This window comes from Coffea arabica, chromosome 10e (genome assembly GCF_036785885.1).
Source record: "Coffea arabica cultivar ET-39 chromosome 10e, Coffea Arabica ET-39 HiFi, whole genome shotgun sequence".
Taxonomy (NCBI): domain Eukaryota; kingdom Viridiplantae; phylum Streptophyta; class Magnoliopsida; order Gentianales; family Rubiaceae; genus Coffea; species Coffea arabica.
In genome coordinates this window covers 38,790,355-38,816,879 of record NC_092328.1, presented here as the reverse complement: position 1 = coordinate 38,816,879, position 26,525 = coordinate 38,790,355, and the positions used below count along the sequence as shown (strand labels likewise).

Genomic DNA, 26,525 nt, shown 5'->3' with positions numbered 1-26,525 from the left:
TTACAGTAATACACAATAACTCAAAATCATCCCATCCATACAATATATCAAATATTTCAAAAAAAATTTACAGTAAAAATTTTTCATATACACTACTACAGTAAAATTTTTAAAAAACACCCCAAAAACAGCTAATCCAAACGTAGTCGTTATTTTTATTTTGAGAAAAAAGTGTTATTGTGCTAAGTGTAATTAGGAATTTAGTATAAATGTATTAGTAAATTTAGTGATAGGTCATAATTTGTTGCTAAATTTATAATTATTTTCTCCTTGATTTTAACCAAATATTATTTTAATTGATAGATTCTACTTATATTTGGTTAATGGTGCCAATTGTAGGAAAATGAGCAAAATGTGATAAAAGGGGGAATTTTCCAAGAATTACTGTCAAGTCTAGAGAAAACAGGATTCATACATGGCAGTTTCCTAATTTAAGCTGAAGACTTATGAAGCATGTTTCCAAATACAGTTGGGAAGCATCTTAGATTATTAGGAAATATCTTTTTAGGAAAATTAGGAAGTTCAATATATTTTGGAAACTAGAAATTAGGAAAAGGAAAGGCCGGCTTCCGTTTGATTACAACCTCTTAGGTTAAGAAAAGAGTCAGCTGGCTACATACATATGTATGGGGAGCTCTTGGGAGGAGCCAAGGATTTTGGCTCTTTCCCATAGCATCGCGTTGGCGATTTTCTCAATAATGAAAAACTAAACCTCCGTTTTCTAGTCGAAGGTCAATTTGAGAACTTGGTTCCAAACATCTGTGAGATCGAATTATTTTACTTATTTCTTTTATTCAAATACATTTTTTTATTTAACTTCTTATGCTTGTTATGTTATTTGAATGTCAAGAGCCCGATATTCGAATTAACCTAATAATCTACTGGCATATTAATTGATTGAATCCGTAATTGTTTAATTGATTAATACTAGTGGCGACTAGCGTGATTGGTTTCATGTTAGGGAAACGTATGATCTAACTTAAACGAACCCTCGTAACGTATTTGTAAGTTAGGGTTGGACTTTTCTAATTCTTATTGCAATCGAGAAATTAAATCTTATGGTCGTACCTGGGGTTGTTTCTTAGTTAGAGAAATAGTCAACGATTGTACCTTGGCTATCGATAAAATAAGGAAAAGTTGGTTATCAGAGCTTGTTGATGGCTATAACCAATCTATTAATGAGTAATTGAATTATCTTTACATCGATGATCAGTTGAATGGACCCGTGTCTGAAAAGTTGCACCTTTAACTAGAGTCATATTGGTTATTGAGTAATTCCTGTTTATTTCTATTAGTTGTTTCATTAGTTAGTTAATTAGTTATTTTATATTCTCCAAAACCCCCCCCCTCCCATACTTCGGACTCTGGAAGAAGCGAATTATCTTCAGTTCCTGAGGAGACGACCCTGCCTGCCATTGTCTACAAGTTAATAATTTTTTGTCAGCTAGTCAATTCTGATATATCAGATTAAGCAAACTCTTCAGAGTCAAGGTGAATCAAGTAACCCATTGCACATCCAAAGTCCCTGCTTTAGTACTCAGAATTGATTGTTGACTGTCTTTGGTGGTAGTTAGATTTTTATTATTGTACAGGCTCGGCACCTATCAATGAGTAGCATATTGATAATATATTGGAAAAGTGTAAGTGTAGGCATTTTTGTAGGAAATTTTTGTTTGACTTTGTCGAATTTTGTCCAATTTTTGCCTATCTTTATGCATACTTGTGATTGTTCCCGATAAACGATGGTTAGATATCTCAAAATTTTCTATTGCTAAGATTTTACACTCTAAGGAGTTAAGTATGACATGGTTAAATTTAAGGGTATCTCTTTAGTGAATATTTGAGATTTTGTGACTTTTACACTTTTTGGTTAACTTCTCTAAGTATTGTAAATATTTGTCTAGCATTTTTTATGCAAATTGGTTCAACTATTAATCTTAGTTCTCCATATTTAAGAAATGAAACGAGTTTGTGTGATTTTTAATTCTAATTTGGTGCTTATTTAGGAATAGTATTCGGCTATACTCCGCTAGTATCATTGCCTAGCAACAGGAGGTTTTTACCACAAGTGTTGATTTTTGGGTCAAAAAGCGACGATAGCTATGAGTATGTGGTTTTTAAGCGACGAGGGCTGAGTAACTGGGCTCCTTCATTTGGCAAATGTCGGAGTTCGCGTTAAAACGCTTAAATGGTTAAAGACTAAGCATTCCCCCTGAAAAAAATATCAATCAAGTGTGGGGATATTTTAGAAAAAGAAAGTGCTAATAGTGAAAAATGTGAAAGTGTTTGAATGAATTGTCAGCCCGCTGATCCATGAATTTTAATGTTGAGATTTTGCTTAATAGTCGAACTATTTGCTTATGGATGCTGGTTGAATATTTTATATTCTTAGATTAGTTAGTCATAAATTTGAAAGAGTCCTTGATCTTGAAAACTAACTGGAGAGATATTTCTTGAAAATTGCCACTAATACTTGACATATGTTTTAATTGTATCTTGGCAATAGGTGATTCGAGTAATAGCCATTGTTTAAATTTGATTGCTTGATTTGTGTTCTCATGCTTGAGGACAAGCATGGTTTAGGTGTGGGGAAAATTGATAGGTCATAATTTGTTGCTAAATTTATAATTATTTTTCCCTTCATTTTAGCCAAATATTATTTAATTGATAGATTCTACTTATATTTGGTTAATGGTGCCAATTGCAGGAAAATGAGCAAAATGTGATAAAAGGGGGAATTTTCCAAAAATTATTGTCAAGTCTAGAGAAGACAGGATTCACACATGGCAGTTTCCTAATTCAAGCCGAAGACTTATGAAGCATGTTTCCAAATACAGTTGGGAAACATCTTAGATTATTAGGAAATATCTTCTTTTTAGGAAAATTAGGAAGTTCAATGTATTTTGGAAACTAGAAAATAGGAAAAGGAAAGGCCGGCTCCCGTTTGATTACTACTTATTAGGGAAGAAAAGAAAGAGTCAGCCGGGGCTACATACATATATATGGGGAGCTCTTGGGAGGAGCCGAAGATTTTGGCTCTTTCCCATAGCATGGCGTTGGCGATTTTCTCAATAATGAAGAGCTAAATCTCCGTTTTCTAGTCGAAAATCAATTTGAGGACTCGGTTCCAAACATCTGTGAGATCGAATTATTTTACTTATTTCTTTTATTCATTGGTATTTGTACGTTTTCTGATTTAACTTCTTATGCTTGTTATGTTATTTGAATGTCAAGGGCCTGATATTCGAATTAACCTAATAATCTACTACCAGATCAATTGATTGAATCCGTAATTGTTCAATTGATTAATACCAGTAGCGACTAGCGTGATTGGTTTCATGTTAGGGAAACGTATGATCCAACTTAAATGAACCCTAGTAGCGTGTTTGTTAATTAGGGTTGGGTTTTTCTAATTATTATTGCAATCGAGAAATTAAATCCTATGATCGTACCTAGAGTTATTTCTTGGTTAGGGAAATAGTTAATGATCGTACATTGACTATTGAAAAAGTAAGGAAAAACTGGTTGTTTATTGCGTGTATGACAACTATAACCAATCTATTAATGAGTAATTGAATTATCTTTGCATCGATGATCAGTTGAATGGACCATGTCTGAAAAGTTACACCTTTGGCTAGAGTCATATTGGTTATTGATTAATTCTTGTTTATTTCTATTAGTTGTTTCATTAGTTGGTTAATTAGTTATTTTATATTTTCCAAAAAACTCTCCCATACTTCGGACTATGGAAGAAACGAATTATCCCTAGTCCCCGTGGATTCGACCCTGTTCACCGCTATATACAAAATTTATATTTTTTTCGAGTAGATATTTATTATTGTACAGGTTCGACAATCTGTCAATTAGAATAACTAATTAATAATTTCTATTAGTATACATATATAATTGATAATATTAATTATATTATATATACTAATATACATTATATAATACTTATAATTAATAATATAACTATTATAAATTTATAACTAAATAAATTAAATATTATTTATTTATTTATTTATATATATAAATATTAACTTTTTTTAACGAGTGGTGGGGTGCGGGATGGGACTCCCACCTCAATTTTTAATTGAATGGGTAATGCCCCCCCACTCTGCCCCATCCCTCGCCCTATCAACCCCCGGGCACCCTTTGACGACCCCACCTTCTCCTAGGGCATACCCTAGAAGTTAGCGGATCGCCTGTCTGGCTCTCGCCAAGACTCACTCACTCACATTAATTTCAGAGATAACATTATCATTGAACAACTAAACATTCACTCTTAAGTACAACTCCAATAAACTTGAAACATAAATTTGTCCAATAAAAGAAACAAAATACTTGTTCTAAATATCCATTCTTAATATCACACCAACTCAAACAAAAGATTTAGCCGTCTCAAAATTCAAAAGAGACCATGACTACACTATATACACAGAATGACGGATCCTCCCAAAATAACTTTCTAGTTCAATCCAATCACTCTTCAATCTCCGACTCCTGTAAGGAAAACAAAACTAAAAGGTGACCTTACGCCCGTGAGGTTTCCATGCAAGCAACAATCAATAAGCACTTAAATCAGTACAGTTAAGCAAGTAGTGCACATTTCACTGTACAATCACTTTCATTAAGCAATTGAAGAAGCACTTCACTTCACTGAACAATCATTTTTAAAAGGATACGGTGCTCGCATTAGAGCCACTTTAATGCACTACACACTCCGCCGAACTCCTCCTTATAACCTCCAAAACAATAAACACTTCCCTCACTTAGATGGCCATATCAATATCAGTAATCTGCTACTCCATGGTAATACTCGAGTATACCGAAACACTTACCCAAAGCTACCGTCCTACCCGACCAAGCCCTTTACTGGCTCGAATAGTCCGTTGAACAGAGGGTTTTGGGGCCCAGTTCAGCCAGTGTGATAAAGTACACACATGGCTTACAGTCATGCACACTTACAATATCACTTGATCAATTATCAACCTTCAAGCTCAACTAAGCCGAGTGCGATAAAGTACACTCCCGACTTAGAATGCGAGGGACAATTGAAAACACTTCACAATGAATCACTTAGCAATATTTCATAATAAGCACATTCGCCATATAATTGCACTTAGGTACACATAAGCAGTTTAACACATAAATTCAGAAAACACTCACCGTTAAAGGTCGATTAAGCTTCGCTTTTTGGGTTAAACCCTTGATCACTCTCAATTCCTGAGGTAAAATACAACTACAATCATTCAGGTATTCTTAATGTGAATTCTAATAGGTTTATTTAGAGTTTTAAAATTCTCTAAACATAGTTCAACCAATCCAAGCAGTCTAATACTCTTAAAACTCCCATTTGATTTGATTCACACTTTTAAGTTTAGGAATTTTATGTACAACCCCAAACATAAGTTCTAAAGTTCTAAAGTGTAAGGAGAGAAGTTTTAAGCTTTTTAAATCACTAGAAACCAAGTTCCTTAGCTTACTAAATAAGATGTGAAATTCCAGCAATTCTTTCTTCCATTTCTCTTCGAGATTTATTAAGTTTATTAACTAAGAATGATGAATATAAACATATACACCAAATTTAAAGTCTTGTAAGTATTTAGACTAAGATTATATCATTTTTAATCCAACTTAAAGAGTAGAACTGGAAAACTTTTCATTTCTTCTCTCTCGGCCAAAACAATTTCCAATCCAATTTGTTGTTTAAGTTCTCTCAGATTTCATTAGCTTTTCAGGGCTCAAATTCACTAAAATGAACATGAATGATAGAGTCAAGATGTTAGAAGATGTTTTATACAAGATTACAACCAATCATCCTGGAATTTTTTCGAAATATCATAAGAGTTTCAATTCTTCACTCTCTCGGTCAGCAAGACAATTTTCCAGCAATACCACTTCAAAAATTTCCACAAACTGCCATCTTTTACTTGCTTAAAACACTAAACACTGAGTATACATTCTGTCCAACACAAACCAAGGCAAATAACACTTAATTCCAGCATATGGTTCAGCCAAAAAAATCAAAGAACAAAACTGAACCAAGGTTTATATCCTCTCTCGGCCATAGGGTTGAATTCGAAACAGTAATCAGTGCAAAAGACAAGAATTTCTTCCACTAAACCCGTCATTTTTTTTACTCAAATCTTTCATGCATGAAGAAATAGAGATATTATACAACATATTACAGATTAATACAGAATTTTAGAGTCATTCTTCGTAATGATAGCTGAAACTTTTCCATTTCCCTCCATTCGGATGAAGCTGGAAAATTCCAGCAAGGTTCTTCCATCGGTTCCAAACCAAATCTCCAACTTTTCACAAGTTTCTACAGCTAAACCTCTTATAATACTTGAGATATATATGTTACATGAATTTCCAACGTTATTTTCCATTCTACACTTGTTAACAAGCTGCAACTCTAACCAATGAACTTTCGGTTCCTACCAGTTTCAGTCCAACAGCTTTTCAATCCCAAATCAGAATTTTCCTTGGTCAAGAATTCATTTTCCTTGCTAAACTTAACATGTAACTTATATATTCGCTTATACTTAATAAGTAAAGGTTTATTACAGAATTTTTTCACCTCCTTTCCTTTAGAATTCAACAGTTGCAGACTGCTCCAGTTTTTAAGCTTCGGTTCCTCCAGATTGCACCAGCTCTCACTCTGTTCCCTCACTGATGCAGTTGATACGTGAGTTGCAGACTGGTTTCACCTCTTTGTACTCAGTCTTAGCTCACGGTTCTAAGGTCACAAGCGAGATGAATGCAGCTAACACTGTCTAACTCTCTCCTCCTCACTCTTTCGGTTGCACTGGAAGCAAGAGAAAATCAGAAATGCTTCCTTTCCTCCCTTTTGATGGTGTACGGAGATGAGAGAAATATGTCTTAGTTTCTCTCGGTCTTGCTCTCACTCTCTTTCACTCTTGCTTTCTTTCCTCACTCTCTCTGTTTCCTCTCACTCGGTGGTATTTGGAAATGCATGGGTGTGACCGAAACTCTCCCTCAGTTTTGTTTCTAATACTGGATTGGTAAGAAGAGAAATGAACATATTTCCTTCACTCAGCCGACCACTCAAACCTCTTCATTCGGTGCTGATCATTCCAACTCTCATTCGGTCACTGCTTACTCAGCAATTTTTGGTAACAAGTTCATTCCAACAGCTGTCCAAAGGAGAGTTATTCACCGCCCCAAGCTAGCAGCCAAAACTCTACTCATTTCCTTTCCACCGTTTAGTGTGGTAGCTAATTGGCCGACCCCTATTCAATTTCAATTCCTCAAGCTCTCGGTTTGTCCTATAAATTCCTGATGGTTAGTTCTTTGGCTGCGTAGTAGTTTAACCAAAAATTCCAAGGTTAGTTTAGTATTTTCATTTTAGTTCATTTGGTTACCACGAGTCCGTAATTTTATTATTTCGCACATTCTCTCGATATTTCATTTGTTTTAATTTGTATGTACCTTATAAAAAAAAAACAATTTCCCTTATATCGATCCAGTAAATTCCCACACATTTGGTTTTAAAGAAAATTGATTAGGCATATATTTATTCAACTATATAATTTTTGTTATAATATTTCTAATATCAAAATAATTAAAATAAAAGAAATTCATAGCATACATATACTTTTTCTCAAGTTTTCACACACCCGCCCTAATTGCCATCTGTATGAAGTACAATTTTGTTAAATCGCTACTTGCTGTTAGAGTTAGCAAAATTGCAAATTGATGCAAGATTCATTTCTCTTCTATTGACCTTTTGCCGACGATTGTCTAATCACTTAAATTACAATGTCGTCAAGTGGGCAACAACTAGTAAATAATGTTGTAAAAATAATCCGAACAATGTTATGCTAACTGTCGCGCCCCTTTTTTGAAATAAAATGATAAGTTTGAAAAAATGTATTTATTGATTTTAGATATAGAAAAAATGAGTTTTTGATTCATTTTTATTTGAAAATTGGTTTTAGATTTTAGAAAAAAATAAAGAAAAAGAGAGGCTAAAATGGGATTTAAAAAGTGCGACGATTTGGGCTCGAAATAATAGTCTAAAAAGGGTTTTTTAAGAAAAAAATAGGAGTCGCCACTTGTTATTGAGTTTAGGTGTACCAAATCACCTAAAAATGTATTGTTGATAAAAAAAATAAATAAAACCCTTTTTAGACGACTTCAAATCTTTGAAAACAAGATAAAAGAGTTCGGGAGTCACGGTTGAAGAAAGGGAAGGTAAAGATTTGATAGAATCCAACCTAAGGCACCCTTTCAACCTAACCAAGGTTAGTTGCAAGAGTTAGTCGAAAATTTTCTTAATCTAACCTATAAAACTTATCACATTTGGATGTTTCTACATGGGTACAAATCTAGACCTAAAGGATATCGAGAGGGTCAAAATATCTCTTCAATAGTTTAATTGGTGCAAATCACATTAATTGTGATGCCCAAAATGATTCTTTGTAGAGGTCACGAAGAATGCAAAGGATGAGATTTTAAGCAAAAAGGAATTATAATATATATAGATAAATATACGTGACCTAGAAAAGAGGGATGCAACATAATGGGTACGGGATGCTAAAATTCATGATTTAAATTTTCCTTCTCAAAGAAGGGATACGAGCGTGCTAAGATTAAGAAGACACACTTGCCCATTTCTTATATTTAAAAGGTGACTCCCCTAACCTAATCAAGCGAATGGACTAATCTACTTCTAACTTCCTAAATAAAATGCAAATCTAAATGTCATGTTTCACGCAAATAGGATAAGGGAGGTAATATATATAGGAAATATCATGCAATGTGAGAAAATATCTTTAAAATGAAAAATATGTATGAAATACGATGATTGTCACATAAAAAATGTGATTCTATCGCGAGACGGTCTAAATGGTCTAGCATTGGACTAACCCATTTCTATAAGTTTTCACTAACGTTAGACTAGTGAGAAGTCAGGAGGAAAGGCCACAACTAGCGTTGGACTAGTGTGGTGACGTCATTCATTTATTATAACTAAATAAATCATATAAAGTATAATTAAAGTAAGTAAACACATAATGCACATAGAGCACATAACAAATAAGTATAATTTCTAGATGCAAAACTTTAGTGAAAGTGAATAAACATGTAAGCACACAAGCAAATAAACGCAAATAAAAGCCTAACTATTACATTGGGGGTCTTAACTATAATCTAAGGGAAAATTTTTAAAAAATAATAACCTAACTATTACATTAATCTAACTAATTATATTTTTGGCAAAATTAAAACCTATCTATTACATAGCCTAGCTAAATACATGTCTTGAGCATCTATTTATTATAATTTGGCATTTAAATGCCTTTCAATTAATCATCAAAATTAAATAAAATAAATGAAACTTAAAATGAATAAAATGAGTAATTAAAAGAAAAAGCACTTAAAACATGCAATTACACATAAAAAAAACACGTAGGAGCACATAAGAGGATTTAAAATAATAAAAGAAGGCACCTCCCTTGAAGTAGTGGTTAAATGAGGTTGAATTTGTCCTATTCATAGTCCAAAATCAACAAAATGGTCAAGGCACCAATTTAATAAACAAATAAATTATAAAAAAGTGGAAATAACCATGAAATCTATCAATTAAAGCATTTAAATGAAGTATAATTAACAATTAAAGAAAATAAACAACTTATATTTAAGAAATCAAAACTTCTAGGAACCTAATTGCAAAATTTAAGAAAGTTTTTGGGGTCACATTATATTATTATAAAAATTAGAGGTCAAAATCAAAGAAAAATAAAGTTTAGAGACCAAATTGCAATTAAAATAGGGACCTAATTGAAAGAAAATCAAAGATTGTAGGGCTATAATATAATTATGCAAAAGTCTAGGGAGCAGATTGCAATTTTGGATCTAATTTCTTGAGAAACCAGGCCATCGGGCCATTTTTACCATTTGCTTGGGCCGAAGGCCATTTGGCCCAACTAAAGCCCCTAGGGAAAAGACACGGGCTAGCCCATAATTTTTATTAAGCAGACCCAACCAAAAATGAATGGGCTTTGGCTTTCAAGCCCAAGTTAAAATCCAATAAAAAATAACTAAAACCCACTTCCAAAAACCCAAACAAAATAACCCAAATCCAATTCTCATCTTATTTTACTAAACCCAACAAACCATTAAATCACCTAAAAAAAATTAAGAGCTAATTATGTCCTATAACCCAAAAATAATTTGCTTAAAAGACACATTTAAGCATGCAAAAGAGGATTAAACTTAACAGGGGAAAAATGATTCAAATGCAGGAGTTTTTGGGTCGTTGTGCAATTATGTAAAAATTAAGGGTCTAAGTGCAATTTTTTGAAAATTCCATGCGTGTGGTTCGAAGAAAGCTTTGCTTCTTTATAACTTTCTTTTGCAACTTTCTTCTCTTTTTAGTTCATCAAAACACAGCAACATTATCAAGCGAAAAACCAAGAATTCGGACCCAAAAACACAAATCCATGAGACCCAAGATCCACAGGCAAGGTTCAATGCAATCCTAACAAGAAAATCAGATCTAAATGCTATGAAATAAGCAGAAAAAAAAAGAAAATAGGAAAACAAGTTCGGCAAGAATTTTGACAAGTTTGATGTGAATATAAGCTTAGATAAGGCTGGAAAAGATGAAATACCATACCTTTAATGATTTAAGAAGCAAAAACACCGCTTTGAACTTCACGAAAAAGAGAAAATCGTAGGTGGGAACTTAGTTCCTTTGCTACAGAAGTTGTTCAAGAGCTGATAAATCTCAGTTGGGATCTTCTATGCCACTATTCGGTGCCAAATCCAGTGCCAATCTCACTTATCACGTGATGGTAGAAGAAATTTAAATAAATAGCACATGACAAATTAAATAAACAGGACACTTGGTATAAACATAGAAGTAGCACTGAATTGTCACTAGAAAAGTGGCACTGAGGATCCCATGTGGATAAACCTGCAACTTTGAGCCCAGATTCGATGATCTTAGAGGCATTTTCCTTGAAAGTTGTGTGAATGAAATTTGTCCCTGTATTATCGTAGATTATTCAGAAATAAAGAAATCCTCTAAAAGACAAATGTTGGGTTGGGATTTTGTTCACGAAATAGTCCAGAGGCTCAACTCTGGATCAAGTTTTTTTTCAGAAATTTAAATAAATAGCACATGGCAAATTAAATAAACAAGACACTTGGCATAAACATAGAAGTGGCACTGAATTATCACTAGAAAAGTGGCATAAATAAACAGGACACTTATCACGTGATGGTAGAAGAAATTTAAATAAATAGCACATGACAAATTAAATAAACAGGACACTTGGCATAAACATAGAAGTGGCACTGAATTGTCACTAGAAAAGTGGCACTGAGGATCCCGTGTGGATAAACCTGCAACTTTGAGCCCAGATTCGATGATCTTAGAGGCATTTTCCTTGAAAGTTGTGTGAATGAAATTTGTCCCTGTATTATCGTAGATTATTCAGAAATAAAGAAATCCTCTAAAAGACAAATGTTGGGTTGAGATTTTGTTCACGAAATAGTCCAGAGGCTCAACTCTGGATCAAGTTTTTTCCAGAAAAATTTCTGCACTTTTTCTTCCTCTTTCGCTCTCTGCTTTTTCTCCTTTTCTCTCTTTTTTCTCTTTTTTTCTTTGTTCGCCACCTTCCACTCTCAATCTCTCTCTTAATGCTGCATTTTTATGCATTTATATGGAACAAAACCTCCCTCCAAACCCTAAGAGCAATGGAGGAGATGAACCTGAATTTTTTGTGGCTTATTTAATGCCATTAGATCAAGTTTCCAAGTGTCCCAAGATGGAGTTAGCTCCCTTGTGCTTGTTTAGATGTGTAAGGTAACGAAAATGGGAGTAAAAATGAACTAAAATTACTCCAAAAAATCGCCAGCTCCTATACTGGCTTCTTGCTTCCTGTTTAGACGTGGATCTTTTTTTTTTCACAAAAACTGATTTCTGTTTCTTTTTTTTCTTCTCTCTTTTTTTCTGCCTTTCTTTTTCTTTTCAGTCTAATTTTCTTTAAAAAAAAAGAATTGAAAATGATTTTCTTTAAAAAATTAAAAAAATAAAAATATCATGAAATGAAAAGGAATAAATGGATAAATAAATAAATAATGAAACGAATTTTGGTGTCTACACTAACAAAATTAGAGATGAGAAAGCTTGAGTCGTGTTTAATAGCACTGTCCTAAGAAACTATTTCAGCAAATTGAAATGTTTCCCCAGGATTAAACAAGCCTTCTTGTTGCAAAAAAGAAGGATCAGAACTAGCAAATGTTGTGTAAGTGATTCGAAATCGAATCTCCAAACTCCCGCTCTTGAAGAAATAAATTGCTTATGCAGTGGAATGATCTATTTTGAACAGATTATTGATACAGAATGTTGGGAAAACCCCAACCCATTAATCACGTTCACAAATCTTGGTATAAGGGTAGTAGGGTGCCACAACCAACCATGGTCGTTGATTGATAAGAACAAGAAAGAGAAACTCTCAAAATTCATGTAATGTCTTCTTCTTTAAATGTTTGCCACTTGAAGCTTATATATAGCCTTTACAAAGATTCAAAACTCCTAACTAAACTAGAACTTCACCTAATTAAACTTACCCCTAACTCGACCTAAGGTTCAACTATGATCAACATGACCTAGCCTTTTTATTCTTTTAAAAAGAACGACTCAACTACTTTAAACCAGCACTAATTAACCAACTAACATTGCTTGAACCAATTTATGCAATTGACTGGAGCAATGAGTAAAACAAATGACAAATAACTAATAAACTAGACCATTCGCCCAATACACAATGTACGTGAAACTGAGCTAGACGATGTACGTAAGACGTAGGCATGTCTTATAAGGAAAAACTCTTCTGCCCAACAAAATTTGCACCCCATCAAAAAAGAAAACTAAACTTCACAAAGTGATCCATATCATTTTCCTCCTCTTGAAAAGATTTGTCCTTAAATTGCTTGGACACCAAAAACGTCGTAAGCAGCTTGAGAAAAGCTAGCCAAATCACATGTCGTTTGCACAAGTGATAGATACTCACGACCTCAATTGGTGCATCAATTTTAGTTCTTGCTAACAACAACATGAAAGAATTGGCAGCAATAACTTTGCACGCATACTCATACAGCAATGAAGAAGTTAAGGGCAACGAATGACCCAATTCAATGGATGAACGGAAACTGAAAAAATCGTGGACTGCTGCTGGTTTTGGGACATCAAATTCAGCTAGAACAAGCATGAAATCTGGTTGCATTGCACAAGATAAATTTGGAAACGGGTTGGATAGCTTTACAACCCAAAGTCAAAGAACGAGAGTCAAAATCTAGAATTTTCCTTTCAAGATGAGCTTGAAAGAACTTGCTGTTGGTGTGGACAGATTTGAACTCAACCGATTCCATGAATTGATAGCAAATAGACTTAACTCCTAGAAGACAACTTCCATGGAAGCTATGAAATTCTTCAATGGATTTAGGAATAGAACATGCAATGATCAACTCAATTTCCCCTTGCTTAGCCTGCACAAAAGAAGAAATACTAAACAAAACACATGTTAACCTGTTAGAAGACAAAACTCTCACACTCTCGGCTTGAGCAAACATGGTCAATTTTCTCTCTTTACTTTTGACCAAGGCCAAATCATTTTTCCATTTTTCCACCCTATTCTTTTTGGCCCATTGTTCACTCATCTCACTTAATTTTTCATTCTTTTTTTCTAGCTCATTCTCACATAATTCCTTCTTAACTAGCTCATGACAACTAACTAGTGTAAATGGAACATCAAGGTTTTCAAGCTCATATTCATTGGTAGCATTCATAGACTTCAATCAATGGTGGCCTGGAATGAACATCTCCTTTATTACCATAGGCTAAATCATGGTTATTTTGCTCGAAGAATGAATTCAACACTTGTCTAATCTCTTTCATTATAGAATCAACCAATTCTTTAGTCCAACTTTGGAAGTCATCCTTTGGGTCACTCAGTTTTGACTCAATTCGAGACTTCTTAGGCTTTATGACTCGATTGTCATGATACTCCTTAGATGAATCTCGTTTGATTGAGGGTGAACTCTGCTTAGATGCTCGATGCAAACTCCTTTGCTCCTCCTAATACTCATCACAATTACGTTTATATCTTTCATATGCCCACAGAGCATGGTAACAATCCATTTCCTCCCAAAGTGAACGAAGCTCATGTTGTGAATGCTTGGAACTAGACCGTTTGGAACTAGAGTGCTTGAAAGTAGATTGCTTGAAACCCCTCTTCTTGAGAGGCTCATTCTCCAAGAGTTTTATATGAACAAGATGCAACTCCACTAAGCATGATTACGTGACCTACAAAAATGGTTAGCAAAGAAAGAAATTCCTCACAACACACAAGTTCACGTATATACACTCGTTACTCGTGTATCACTCAAGTATGATCATTCTAGTATTCTCACTAAATAACTCTCAAGACCTCGGATTATCCCACTTGAAATTAGAATCTTTCATCAAGAATATCAACTAACTTAATACCAAAGAACAACTAAAGTTGTGGTGGTTCACTTGGGTGTCAAATGACTATGTTGACATGACCATGCCTTATAAGAGGTTGTCTTCTAGTTGTTGTTTGAAAATTGGCTATTTTTGTGACTTATAGACAAGGATTGGTGACCGAAACTAACTAAGAATAGTAGATTTTATCAGCCTAACAACTCGGAAACAACTTGACGCAAGAATTACTAGAAACGAAGTTAACCAACTCTAGTTGTGACTGCTTGTGACTTGTGTAATCTGGAAAATTGAATTTGGACTGGAAATTACTGAAAAAAGAAATAACAATAATGACACAAAGAAAAAAATACTAATGACTTGATGCAAGACTGTTGGACCAAGTGACACGATTGCAGCTTCTTGACTTTGTTGATATGACTGTTGGAATCTGAAATTTATTTTGGAGTGATTTATCTTGAAACAAGTCTGGTTCGATCCCCTTTTCCCAATGGTTCAAGGATTTCACAGCTGGTTTCATAAGTTACCCAAGGAGAAATGGGCAAAAGAGCTGTCGGTTGTAGTCAACTGTTAATCCGAGTGGAATTTGGATTGATCAAGGCAACTATTTTGTTATTTTATTGCTCGGTCGACTTATGACCTGTAATGGGACCAATAAGGCTCAATTTTTTGACACCATGTGGATCAAAATCAGGCCTGAATTCATGAAATTTCCAGCAACAATTAACCGCAAGTTGTTGGATGTGAAAACCTACAATCCGAGTGGGGCTTGTAATGTTAATTGCAGCTGTTTGTGGTTTTAATTTTCAGCCAACTTGTAAGCTTTCAAAAACACAAATCAAGTGTGTTTCTAGACACTTTAAAGGATCAAATTCGTGGCTGTAACAACAAGTTTATTAATCAAATTTTGGTCAACAACTTCAGCCAAGACTTCGATGAAACAAGAACTTAGTGGCTGGAATTTTGTTTGCAGCTTTGTTTCACACAAGACTAAATCCCAAATCCCAGAAAAATTCAAGATTCTTTCAAGAATTCAATAAGGTAATTTCTAGAATTCAAGAAACAACAAAACTTGAAGAGTTTTCCCCCCAAACAGCTCAAGATTCCTCGGTTCAAAGAAAGGCAGCTTTAGGGTTGAACAAAGTTTCAAGAATCGAGACTAAAACTTCAAGAACCTCAAGATTGTGTTTCAAACAATCAAGAACTTCAAGAAATTCTGGATTTTTGGCTCAAGTTCCAAGAATTTTTACAGGGTTAGCCTACTTTGATCATAATTTCCAGAATCACAAACGAACAATCAAGAACCCTAGGACCACTTCAAGTTCCTTAAAGAAGTTATCACTAGAGAAATTTTTTTCTTTTGTTGTTCAAAAGCCAAGGCTGAATTCTCTTGTAAAAACTTGAAAAGTCAAGAAACATGAATAACATGAGTTTCTGGAACAAGAAACAAATGCAAACAGCACGAATTAATTTGGACAGCAAACAAAGAATGAAACCCTAATTTGGTTGTGACTAGAGAAACCTAACAGCTGAATTTTTTTTTTTTTAATTTTCCTGGACTATTTCATGACCACAATGACACAAATTGACTTTATAATTGGTACATACACAAATAATCACTAGGGGCATTCTTGTAATAAGCAGACTTGCATTCCTTCTGTAATTGTTTTTCTTGTTTGATTTCTTATAACTGCCAAACAGAAATAGTAACTGCTATGCATGGGTAGGAAATTAGTTACGTACAGGTCACATGCATGGCACGAATATGGAAAGGCGGTCGAGTAGTTATAACTAACTCTCCTTCCACTGCCTCTCTACATGCATAAAAGGACAGGAGCTGAAGAAGATAGGCAGCTGATGTTTGGATCATTTCATTTTTCCCAAATTCTCTCTCTTAATTCTGATCATCAATAAAAAGTCTTTCTTTCATCACCAAGGGGTGTTCTCCATTTCCACCCCTTCTAAAAAGGAAATTTGGTCCTTTTCTGTCTTCTGTATCAGAGGTATCAGAGCTGGTTCATCCTAGCTCGGTAGGAAAGTCCAGTGAGAATGGCAGAAGGCACTAGGGGTCAAGAGAACCGGAAGTTCTAAGAGACTGTCAAGAATTTGCTGAAGGAACAGAGGGAACAATTCGAACGGGAACTGGAAGCAATTAGGAACTTAGTGGTGGAAGTTTGCAGCCAAAGAGTCAAAATCCCCACGCATTTCTGGAAATGATCATCAAGGGAGTCATGGGGGTAGTTATCAGGCTTCGACCAGATTCTCTCGCATCGAGTTCCCAATTTTGGAGGAGACGACTTCAAGAGCTGGTTATACACGTGCGATCAATTTTTTGAAATAGATGAAACACTGTCAGAAGCGAAGGTCAGGATTGCTGCGATGCATTTGGAGAGGAAAGCTCTTCAATGGCCTCAAGTTTTCATGAAGGGTAGGATTTCCAGAGATCCACCCTCATGGGAGGAGTACGTGAGGGCGTTAGGATCGAGGTTTGGAGACTGCCTTTATGATGATCCTATGGGTGATCTGAAGAGCTTAAAACAGACCCAGACTGTGAAGGAGTATTAGGAGTCATTCGAAGAACTACTGAATCGAGTAGAGCTCCCAAAGCAATATGTAGTAAGTTGCTTCATAAGGGGGTTGAAGGAGGAAATTCAGTTGGCAGTAAGGATGTTCATGCCACGTGATCTACAGCATGCAGTTGGTCTTGTCAAAATTGAGGCCCAAATTTTGAGTGCCTGGAAACAAAGCAAGCACCCGGGACCATCGAGAGTGTCCACCTCCTATTCCCCAAATGCTGGCACCAGTATGAACTACTCCAGGCAAGGTAGCTCGAACAACACTCCTATATTACCGAAACTAGGAGAAAGGGGAGTGAGTAATCTGGAGGGGCAGAGGCGAAACTCCAGGTTCTTAAGCACTGCAGAGATGGATGAAAAGAGAGCCAAGGGTCTTTGTTACTGGTGCAGTGAATGATAAATCCCAGGCCACCAATGCCAGAGAAGACAACTCTATAAGATTGAAGAAGGGATTGAGAAGCAGGAATCGGGAAGCTTGGAGGATGATGATCAGGTATTGTTGACAGAAGGCAATCTAGCTCAAATCTCCACAAATGTCATATGCAGCTTGATGGTTCCTAATTTCAGGACTATGAGGATACATGGTCAAATTGACAGGAGAGTCTTCAGTATCCTTGTAGATTGTGGGAGCTCCCACAATTTCTTACACCCCAACATGGTGAGGAAATTTGGTCTAAGAACAGTGCAAGTCGCGCATGTTAAAGTAGTGGTAGCAGATGGAAACTCCCTCACAACAACCACCTTATGTTCAGGGTTCCAGTGGATAATGCAAGGATAGGAATTTGAGGGAGACGTACTAGTGTTGCCTGTAGGTAGTTGTGAAGTAGTCCTGGGAATGCAGTGGTTATCTACTTTAGGGGATGTCAAGTGGAATTTTGCAGACTTGAAAATGGAGTTCGTTCAAAGGGGCAAGAGGGTGGTATTGAGGGGATCCAGGCAACACCCAGTCCAAGTGGTTTCCAAGAAACAAATGCAAAAACTCTTGAACAAACCTGAACAAATTGAATCAGGTCAACTATGTCTGGTAACGGCAGAAAATGACCACGATGAAATGATTGCAAATTGCGCCACCATGGAACCTAACGTGAAGGTAACCCCCTACAAACACCAACTTGACTTACTTCTATTGAAATACCATGAGGTGTTTGATGAGCCTATGGAATTACCTCCTGCTAGAATGCATGATCACAGAATTTATCTCAAGGAGGGTACACAACACATCAATGTTAGACCTTATAGATACCCTACGTTTCAAAAGGGTGAAATTGAAAGATTGGTGACTGAAATGTTGAATAATGGCATTATTAGACCTAGTAATAGTCCTTTTTCATCTCCTGTTGTCTTGGTAAAAAAAAAATGGGACTTGATGAATGTGTGTAGATTACAGGGAACTTAACAAAGTTACGGTAAAAGACAAATTTCCTATACCCTTGGTGGAAGAGCTCTTTGATGAATTGTTTGGAGCTGTTATATTTACTAAACTGGATTTGAGGTCAGGATATCATCAAATCAGGATGCATACAGGTGACATTGCTAAAACTGCATTTTGAACTCATGATAGACACTATGAGTTTATGGTTATGCCGTTCGGTCTCACCAATGCTCCCTCAACATTCCAGAGCTTAATGAACGACATCTTCAGACCTTTCTTGAGGAAGTTTTTATAGGTCTTCTTTGATGACATCCTAATTTACAGCCAGTCCTGGGATAAGCACCTTCAACACTTGACAAAAGTGTTTGATACATTGCGCCAACACCAACTCAAGGTGAAGAAGACTAAATGCTCATTCGCTATTGAACAGATTGAGTACTTAGGTCACTTAATTTCGACAGATAGGGTGAGTGCGGACCCTCAGAAAATTGCATGCATATAGCGATGGTCTATACCTGTTACGATCAAGGAGCTAAGGAGTTTTCTGGGATTAACAGGTTATTATTGCAGATTTATCAAAGGTTATGGACATATAGCAAGACCTTTGACTGATTTACTCAAAAAAAATGCATTCGCATGGCATGATGGAGCCACTGTTGCATTTGACCAGTTGAAAGCTGCTATGACTTCTTCTCCAGTATTAATCTTACCAGATTTCTCTCAGGAATTTGTGGTAGAAACTGACGCCTCCAACTCAGGCATTGGAGCTGTTTTGCTACAAAGGGGGAAGCCACTAGCATTTTTTAGCAAGGCTCTGGCACCTAAGCATCAAGGCTTGTCAGTTTATGAAAAGGAATGCTAACTATTGTCAATGCAATACAGAAATGGAGATGCTATCTATTAGGAGGACATTTGTTATCAAAACTGATCATCAGAGTCTCAAATATCTGATGGATCAAAAGATCTCAACACCAAGTCAGCAGAAGTGGTTGTCCAAATTGATGGGTATGATTATGAGGTGCAATTCAAGAAGGGTATTGAGAATGTCACTGCAGATGCGTTATCCAGGCAACCTCATACAACAGCCACTTCTTGGGCACTCCATGGAATTACCACGGATTTGTTAGCTGAGATACAACAGTCATGGCAATCAGATCCTAAGGTACAGGATATCATTCAGCAGCTGATCTCAGGGGACCATTCCCGGGCCAAACACTATAGCTAGGACAACCAAGTGTTGAGAAGGAAGGGTAAGCTGGTAGTGGGAGCTGACCGAATGCTCAGAGATAAGATCATAAAATTCTGGCACACTTGTTCCTTTAGAGGCCCCTCTGGAAACCTGGTGACATATCATGAACTAAGGGAAACTTTTTATTGGAAACACATGCATGAGGATGTTTACAATTTTGTTGTTGCTTGTGATATCTGTCAAAGACATAAGGCAAATTTGGTAGCGTACCCAGGCCTCTTACAACCATTGCCAATACCTACTAAAGTATGGGCAGATATCTCTATGGATTTCATAGAAGACCTGCCAAAATCTCAAGGAAAACAAGTCATCTTGGTAGTAGTAGATCGCTTGAGCAAATATGCACACTTCTGCGCTTTATCTCACCCCTATACAGCACTGGAGATTGCTTAGTCCTTTATGAATCACGTCTTTAAATTGCATGGCCTCCCTCAGACCATTGTTAGCGATAGGGATTCTATCTTCCTCAGCCAATTCTGGACGGAGCTATTCAAGCTCTTGAAGGTCCAGTTGCACTTTTCTAGTTCCTATCATCCACAATCAGATGGGCAGACTGAGGTGGTAAATAGATTTTTGGAAGGATATCTGAGATGTATGACAAGCAAGCAGCCCCGTACGTGGTATTCTTGGTTATCTCTGGCTGAGTTCTGGTATAATATGAACTTTCATTCAGCTACGAAGATCACCCCATTTCAGGTAGTTTATGGGCAACTGCCTCCTATTCATGTCCCATATTTACTTGGTTCATCTGTGGTTGAGGCAGTGAATAGAAGCTTAGCTGCAAGGGAAAAGATATTGCACCTCCTCAAGCACAATCTGCAGAAGGCTCAAAATTGCTGATGGCCGTAGGACTGACAGGGAGTTCAAGGTTGGAGAATTGGTTTATGTCAAATTGCATCCGTATAAACAACACTCCCTTAAATCCTCCAGTTGTCAGAAGTTAGCTCTAAAGTATTTTGGACCTTTTCCAATCATAGAGAGAGTAGGAAAAGTGGCTTACAAGCTACAACTTCCTGACCATGCACGCATCCATCCAACTTTTCACATCTCATTGTTGAAGAATACTGTGGGGTCTCATACTGTTGCACCTCACCTACCATCGGCTATCACTGACCAAGGTCACTTGTTGCTCGAACCCATAACCATTCTAGTTAAGCGTATTACGAAGCGAGGAAATCAAGCTGCAACTCAGGTTCTGTTTCACTGGAGTAACTCAGTCCCAGAGGACGCTACGTGGGAGTTCTTGCATGATTTAAAGCAGAGGTTTCCTACCTTCAGTCCTTGAGGACAAGGACTTTCTTGGGCAGGAGCATCTGTTACATACACAGATAATCACTAGGGGCATTCTTGTAATAAGCAGACTTGCATTCCTTCTGTAATTGTTTTTCTTGTTTGATTTCTTGTACCTACCAAACAAAAATAGTAAGTGCTATGAATGGGTAGGAAATTAGTTACATACAGGTCACATGCATGGCACGAATATGGAAAGGCGGTGGAGTAGTTATAACTAACTCTCCTTCCATCGCCTCTCTACATGCATAAAAAGGACAGGAGCTGAAGAAGATAGGCAGCTGATGTTTGGATCATTTCATTTCTCCCAAATTCTCTCTCTCAATTCTGATCATCAATAAAAAGTCTTATTTTCATCACCAAGGGGTGTTCTCCATTTCCACCCCTTCTGATAAGGAAATTTGGTCCTTTTCTATCTTCTATATCAATAATCTGGACAAAAACCAATGGAAATAACAACTAAAATTTCTAGACAGATTGCAATCAAAACAACATAAGAAACAGCAATGAAGATGCAATGAACTAAAAGTAACCCTAGCGGTTGTGATTATTTTTTTATCAATTTTTTGGAACAATTTCACAGAGAAACAACACAAATAAACACGAAATTCTGGACTAGAAACACAAGGAGACAAACAACAAAAGGTACAGACAGATTATAATAAGAAACAAGACTAAAGATGAAACCAGAACCTACAATGATATCAAACCCTAAGAGGCGATAACAAAAATTTTTTTTTTGACTAAGATAGGGTTTGGTAGAAGAACAAAAAGAAAAACACGAAAGAAAAGGATATTAACCTAAACAACTTATATCAAGAGCTAAAACTCTGATACCAATTGATATGAACTCGACCCAGTAAGAATCTGTCTTGAAGAACCAAGTTGATCAGGCAGCGGAACAATCTATTTTGAACAGGTTATGGATACAGAATGATGGAAAAATCTCAACCCATTAATCACGTGGTTAATGAATCTTGGTATAAGGGTAGTAGGGCGCCACAACCAACCATGGTCGTTGATTGATAAGCCAAAAACTTGAACAAAGAAGACATACTCACTTTGTATTAAGAGACATTTCCAAAGAACAAGAAAGAAATTCTCAAAATTCACGTAATGTCTTTTTCTTTAAATGTTTGGCACTTGAAGGTTATATATAACCTTGCAAATATTTAAAACTCCTAACTGGATTAGAATTTCACTTAACTAAACTTATCCCTAACTCAGCTTAAGGCTCAACTATGATCAACATGACCTAGCCTTTTTATTCTTCTAAAAATAACGATTCAACTAATTTAAATCAACACTAATCAACCAACTAACATTGCTTGAACCAATTTATACAATCAGTTGGAACAATGAGTAAAACAAACGACAAATAACTAATAAACTAAACCATTCGTTCAAGATACAACGTGATTGAAACTGAGCTGGATGCTAGACGTAAAATGTGAGCATGTCTTATAAGAAAAATTCTTCTGCCCAACAAAATTTGCACCCCATCAAAAATGAAAATTAAACTTCATAAAGCGATCCGTATCAGTAAATCCAGCAGAGAGGAGTAAAGAAATTTCTGTAACAAAAAAACGTGTGCCTGACTTTGTGTAATAGAATGAACGTTAACAAAAGAATGTTGTGCCTGAGTAACTAGAATGGAACATTAAGAGATAAGATCATCTTATCTTCCTGGTGGAAAGAGTCAAACTCTATCCAATTTGTAACGTAAAAAGTAAAAATAATTTTTTACTTCTTGTAGCAGTAAAACTATCTTGGACCGTGTTTAACACACATGCAGGAGGGTGCAAATCCGTCAGTTTGTACAAAGGAATATTAAGAGATAAGATCATTTTATCTTCTTGGTGGAAAGAGTCAACTCTATCTGGATTTGTAATGTAAAAGGTAAAAATAATTTTTTACTTCTTGCAAAATATAACAGCAGTAAAATTATCTTGGGCTGTGTTTTACTTCTTGTATGAATTGGTCCAACTCAACTTCCCTCTCATGTGCGCAAGTCCACACTAGTTACTAATTTAACATAAACCCAATAAGAAACTAAACATTATAAAATGATGAGAAGTCTCTTTGATTTTTCAATGTGGGATAAAATCCTTTGAAATACTCCTTTATTTACAACAATCTCCTTCCTATTTCAAAAGAGTTTAAACAAAAGATAATAATCTGCTGGATTTATTTGTGTGAAATGTAATTAGTTTGGTCTTTGGACTATGAACCAAACTTAGATTGACAAAACATGACGTACAGAATTATTGGTGATGAATTTCTATGAACCAATTGCTCTTGATGTATGACCGAAATTTTATCAATCACATTGCAACCCACAATTTGCTATTAATGCAATTTTGCGCTTTTAGGCCGTACGCTTGCCTGGTTATTCATGTGAGCTCTAAAGACTCGGCCAAAGAATCTTATAGAAGTGGCCGCACTCCACTCTCATATAGGTGAATTCATTAAGTGTATACTACTTTAAATACACCTTCCTAAAGGGATATGAATTTATTAAGAGTTTTAAATTCAACCTCACAATTACTAGCAGTCAAAGCACTTATCTCTGGTAGGACTTAAATTTGAAGTGTTTTATAGTCAATATTGGCTTGTTATTACCCATATTAACCTACTTCATGGGATCATCAATCACATAGGTTAGGTTACTGTCTCTATTGACAAGCCTTAGTGCTATTTTCCTTATAGTTTGAAGAATTAATTTTCTTCCAACAAATTTAGTCAGAGGATCGGCCAAGTTTAACTCTGACTTCACAAAATCAATAGAAATAATTCCATCTCTAAGTAGCTACTTTACGATATCATATCTCAGTCTCATGTGTCGACTTTTACAATAATTATAAGATTTATTTTTGATAATAGCAATTGTTACTTGACAATCATAGTGTATGGACACAGGAGGCTATAGATCCTTAGTTGGAAGAATATTGGCCAAGAAATTTCTTAGCCTTATAACCAATCAACACTAGAGTTATAAACTCTGACTCTATAGTTGACCTAACAATGATTGTTTGCCTTGCTAACTTCCATACTAGTACACCACCACCAAGAGTGAACACGTAACCACTAGTGAATTTTATCTCATTTGAATCAGAGATCCAATTAGCATCACTGCACCCTTCTAATACAATGGAAAATCCACAATACAAGATACCATAATTCACGGTACCTTTCAAATATTTCATTAGTCTGATTAATGCAAACCAATACTTACTATTGGAATTGTGAGTATATCTATTCAGTCTGCACATAGTATAAATTATATTAGGTCATGTAAAATTCATCAAATGCATCAGACTCCAAATAATCTGAGCATATCTATGCTGAGCAACTGGATCACCATTATTTTCCTTTAATTGAGTGTTAGCATCATAAGGAGTGCTTACAAGTGCCATATCATAATTTTCAAATTTCTTAAGAAGTCTCTTTGTATAATATTCTTGTGACAACATTATACCATCATCTCTCTTTATAATTTTAACACCCAATATCATTTTAGATTCACCCAAATCTTTCATATCAAAATTAGAAAACAGAAAATATTTAGTATTATTAACAATATCTAGACTTGTACAAAATATAAGCATGTCATCCACGTACAAACTAATTATCACATATTGATCATTTATAATTTTGACATACACACATTTATCCACTTCTATAGATGAGAATCTATTTTTTATCAATATTTGATCAAATTTCTCATGCCACTATTTAGGAGTTTATTTTAGGTCATAAAGAGATTTAATTAATTTACACGCCTTATTTTCTTGTCCAAATACAACACATCCCTCAGGTTGAAACATATAAAATTTTTCTTCTAAATCACGATTTAACAAGGTTGTTTTGACATCTATTTGATGAACAACTAGTTTATGCATAGAACCTAAAGCAAATAACACACGAATAGAAGAAATTCTTGTTACTAGTGCAAATGCGTCAAAATAGTCAATATTTTGTTGTTGAGAAAATTCTTTTGCTACTAAATGAGTTTTGTATTTTTCTATAGAGCCATCAGAATTGTATTTTCTTTTAAAAATTCATTTGCAACCAATAAGTTTTGCACCAGGAGGTAAATCTATCAAAGTCTAGGTTTTGTTTTTCATAATAGAATCAATTTCAGATTTAATTGTTTCTTTCAAAAAACTTGGAATCAAGAGAAGAGACGGCATCAAAATAAGTTAAATGATCATTATAGACAAAAAAAGTTCAAAATTTATTTCAATAAGAAAATTCTTTTCTCGACCTTTTACTCCTTCTCAATTCCTCATTAGAGGTTATTTCTCCATTTTATTTCAACAGGTGCATGAGAAAATTTATTAGACAGTGAATTAATATGTTCAAAGAACTCAGCATTCTTTATCTCAATAATTGTATTATAATCAAACACATCATTTCTTAAAACAAGAAACCTATATGTAGCACTATGTTTAGCATATCCAATAAACATACAATCAGAAATTTAGAACCTAATTTTCTTTTCTTAGATTTGGGTAATAACACTTTAGCAAGACACCCCATACTTTTAAATATTTTAAATTTGGTTTATAATTTTTTCATAACTTATAAGGTGTTTTACCAGTTTTTTTATGTGGAATCCTATTTTGTAGGTGACATGAAGATGATATAGCTTCTTCCCACAAATTATCAAGAGTATGAAAACTAATAACATAGAATTCATTATTTCTTTTAGTGTCATATTTTTCTTTCAATTATTCCATTAGATTCTGGCGAATAAGAAGGTATTATTTCATGTATTATGCCTTCATGTTCACTTAACTTATCTAAAACTAAGTATTCACCCCCTCTATCAGATCTAATTCTTTTTATTTTCTTATTAAGTTGATTTTCTACTTCAGACTTATAAGATAAAAAGGCATTATGAGTATCATCCTTATTTATAAGTAAATACAGTTTGGTATATCTAGAATTTTCATATATAAAAGTAGCATAATATCTTTTACCACCTCTAGTCATTGTTTGTTTTAAATCACCCAAATTTGTATAAATTAAATTTAATAATTCAATTTTTCCTTAGACAGATACACAACTTTTCTTTGTTATTTTAGTTTGGGTAAAATACACGGAACCCCCCTATGGTTTCGCGAAAAGACACGAAACCCCCCTATCGTTTAGAAACATACACATAAACGCCCTAAACTCCATAACTAAAGTGAAAATAGACCTATAACCGGCTAAGTTACCGGCTGCAGGTCGAATACCCAAAATACCCCATTTCTCTCCTGCTGCCCCGCTCTCCCCTATGCGGGCCGCTCGCGACTCTATCCCCGTCGGCAGCTACAATCCCTCCGAGTTTGTCGCTCCCACGGTCTCAGAGTTCACTGACGATGCTCTCTCCCCTAATTGGACTGCTCGCCGGAGCAATTCTGGTAAATTTGCTTCCTCCCTGCCAGCTGGTGGATTTGATATGTCATCCCTTAAACAGAATAATTTCCCGGCTAGTAGTTTAACCACCGTCTCCATTGTCAACATGCCCCCTGGCGGTGAACA

At 35.4% G+C, this 26,525-nt stretch overlaps 1 protein-coding gene and 1 long non-coding RNA gene across 2 annotated transcripts; one reads left to right on the top strand and one right to left on the bottom strand.

Annotated features, from left to right (window-relative positions):
• Positions 1-4,278: 4,278 nt before the first annotated feature.
• Positions 4,279-7,053, bottom strand: LOC140015039 (uncharacterized). The gene is made up of 3 exons (XR_011821801.1): positions 6,590-7,053; positions 5,170-5,226; positions 4,279-4,503 (listed from the first exon to the last, which is right to left on the bottom strand). It is a non-coding gene; the product is annotated as an uncharacterized lncRNA (long non-coding RNA).
• A 9,832-nt stretch (positions 7,054-16,885) lies between these two features.
• LOC140015223 (uncharacterized) lies at positions 16,886-20,543 on the top strand. Its single transcript, XM_072067136.1, has 10 exons — positions 16,886-17,056; positions 17,198-17,330; positions 17,490-17,575; positions 17,680-17,740; positions 17,895-18,427; positions 18,750-18,897; positions 19,012-19,287; positions 19,390-19,616; positions 20,139-20,295; positions 20,377-20,543. Exons 1-10 carry the CDS (start codon positions 16,886-16,888, stop codon positions 20,541-20,543), a joined length of 1,959 nt encoding a protein of 652 aa, XP_071923237.1.
• The last annotated feature ends 5,982 nt before the right edge of the window (positions 20,544-26,525 follow it).

Coding starts and splice junctions, on each gene's coding strand:
- LOC140015223 (XM_072067136.1), top strand. CDS start 16,886: ATGCATTTGGAGAGGAAAGCTCTTCAATGGCCTCAAGTTTTCATGAAG. Junction 18,898..19,011: donor TGAACAGATTGAGTACTTAG/GTCACTTAATTT, acceptor TGGGATTAACAG/GTTATTATTGCAGATTTATC. Junction 19,617..20,138: donor CATGGCAATCAGATCCTAAG/GTACAGGATATC, acceptor GGCCTCCCTCAG/ACCATTGTTAGCGATAGGGA.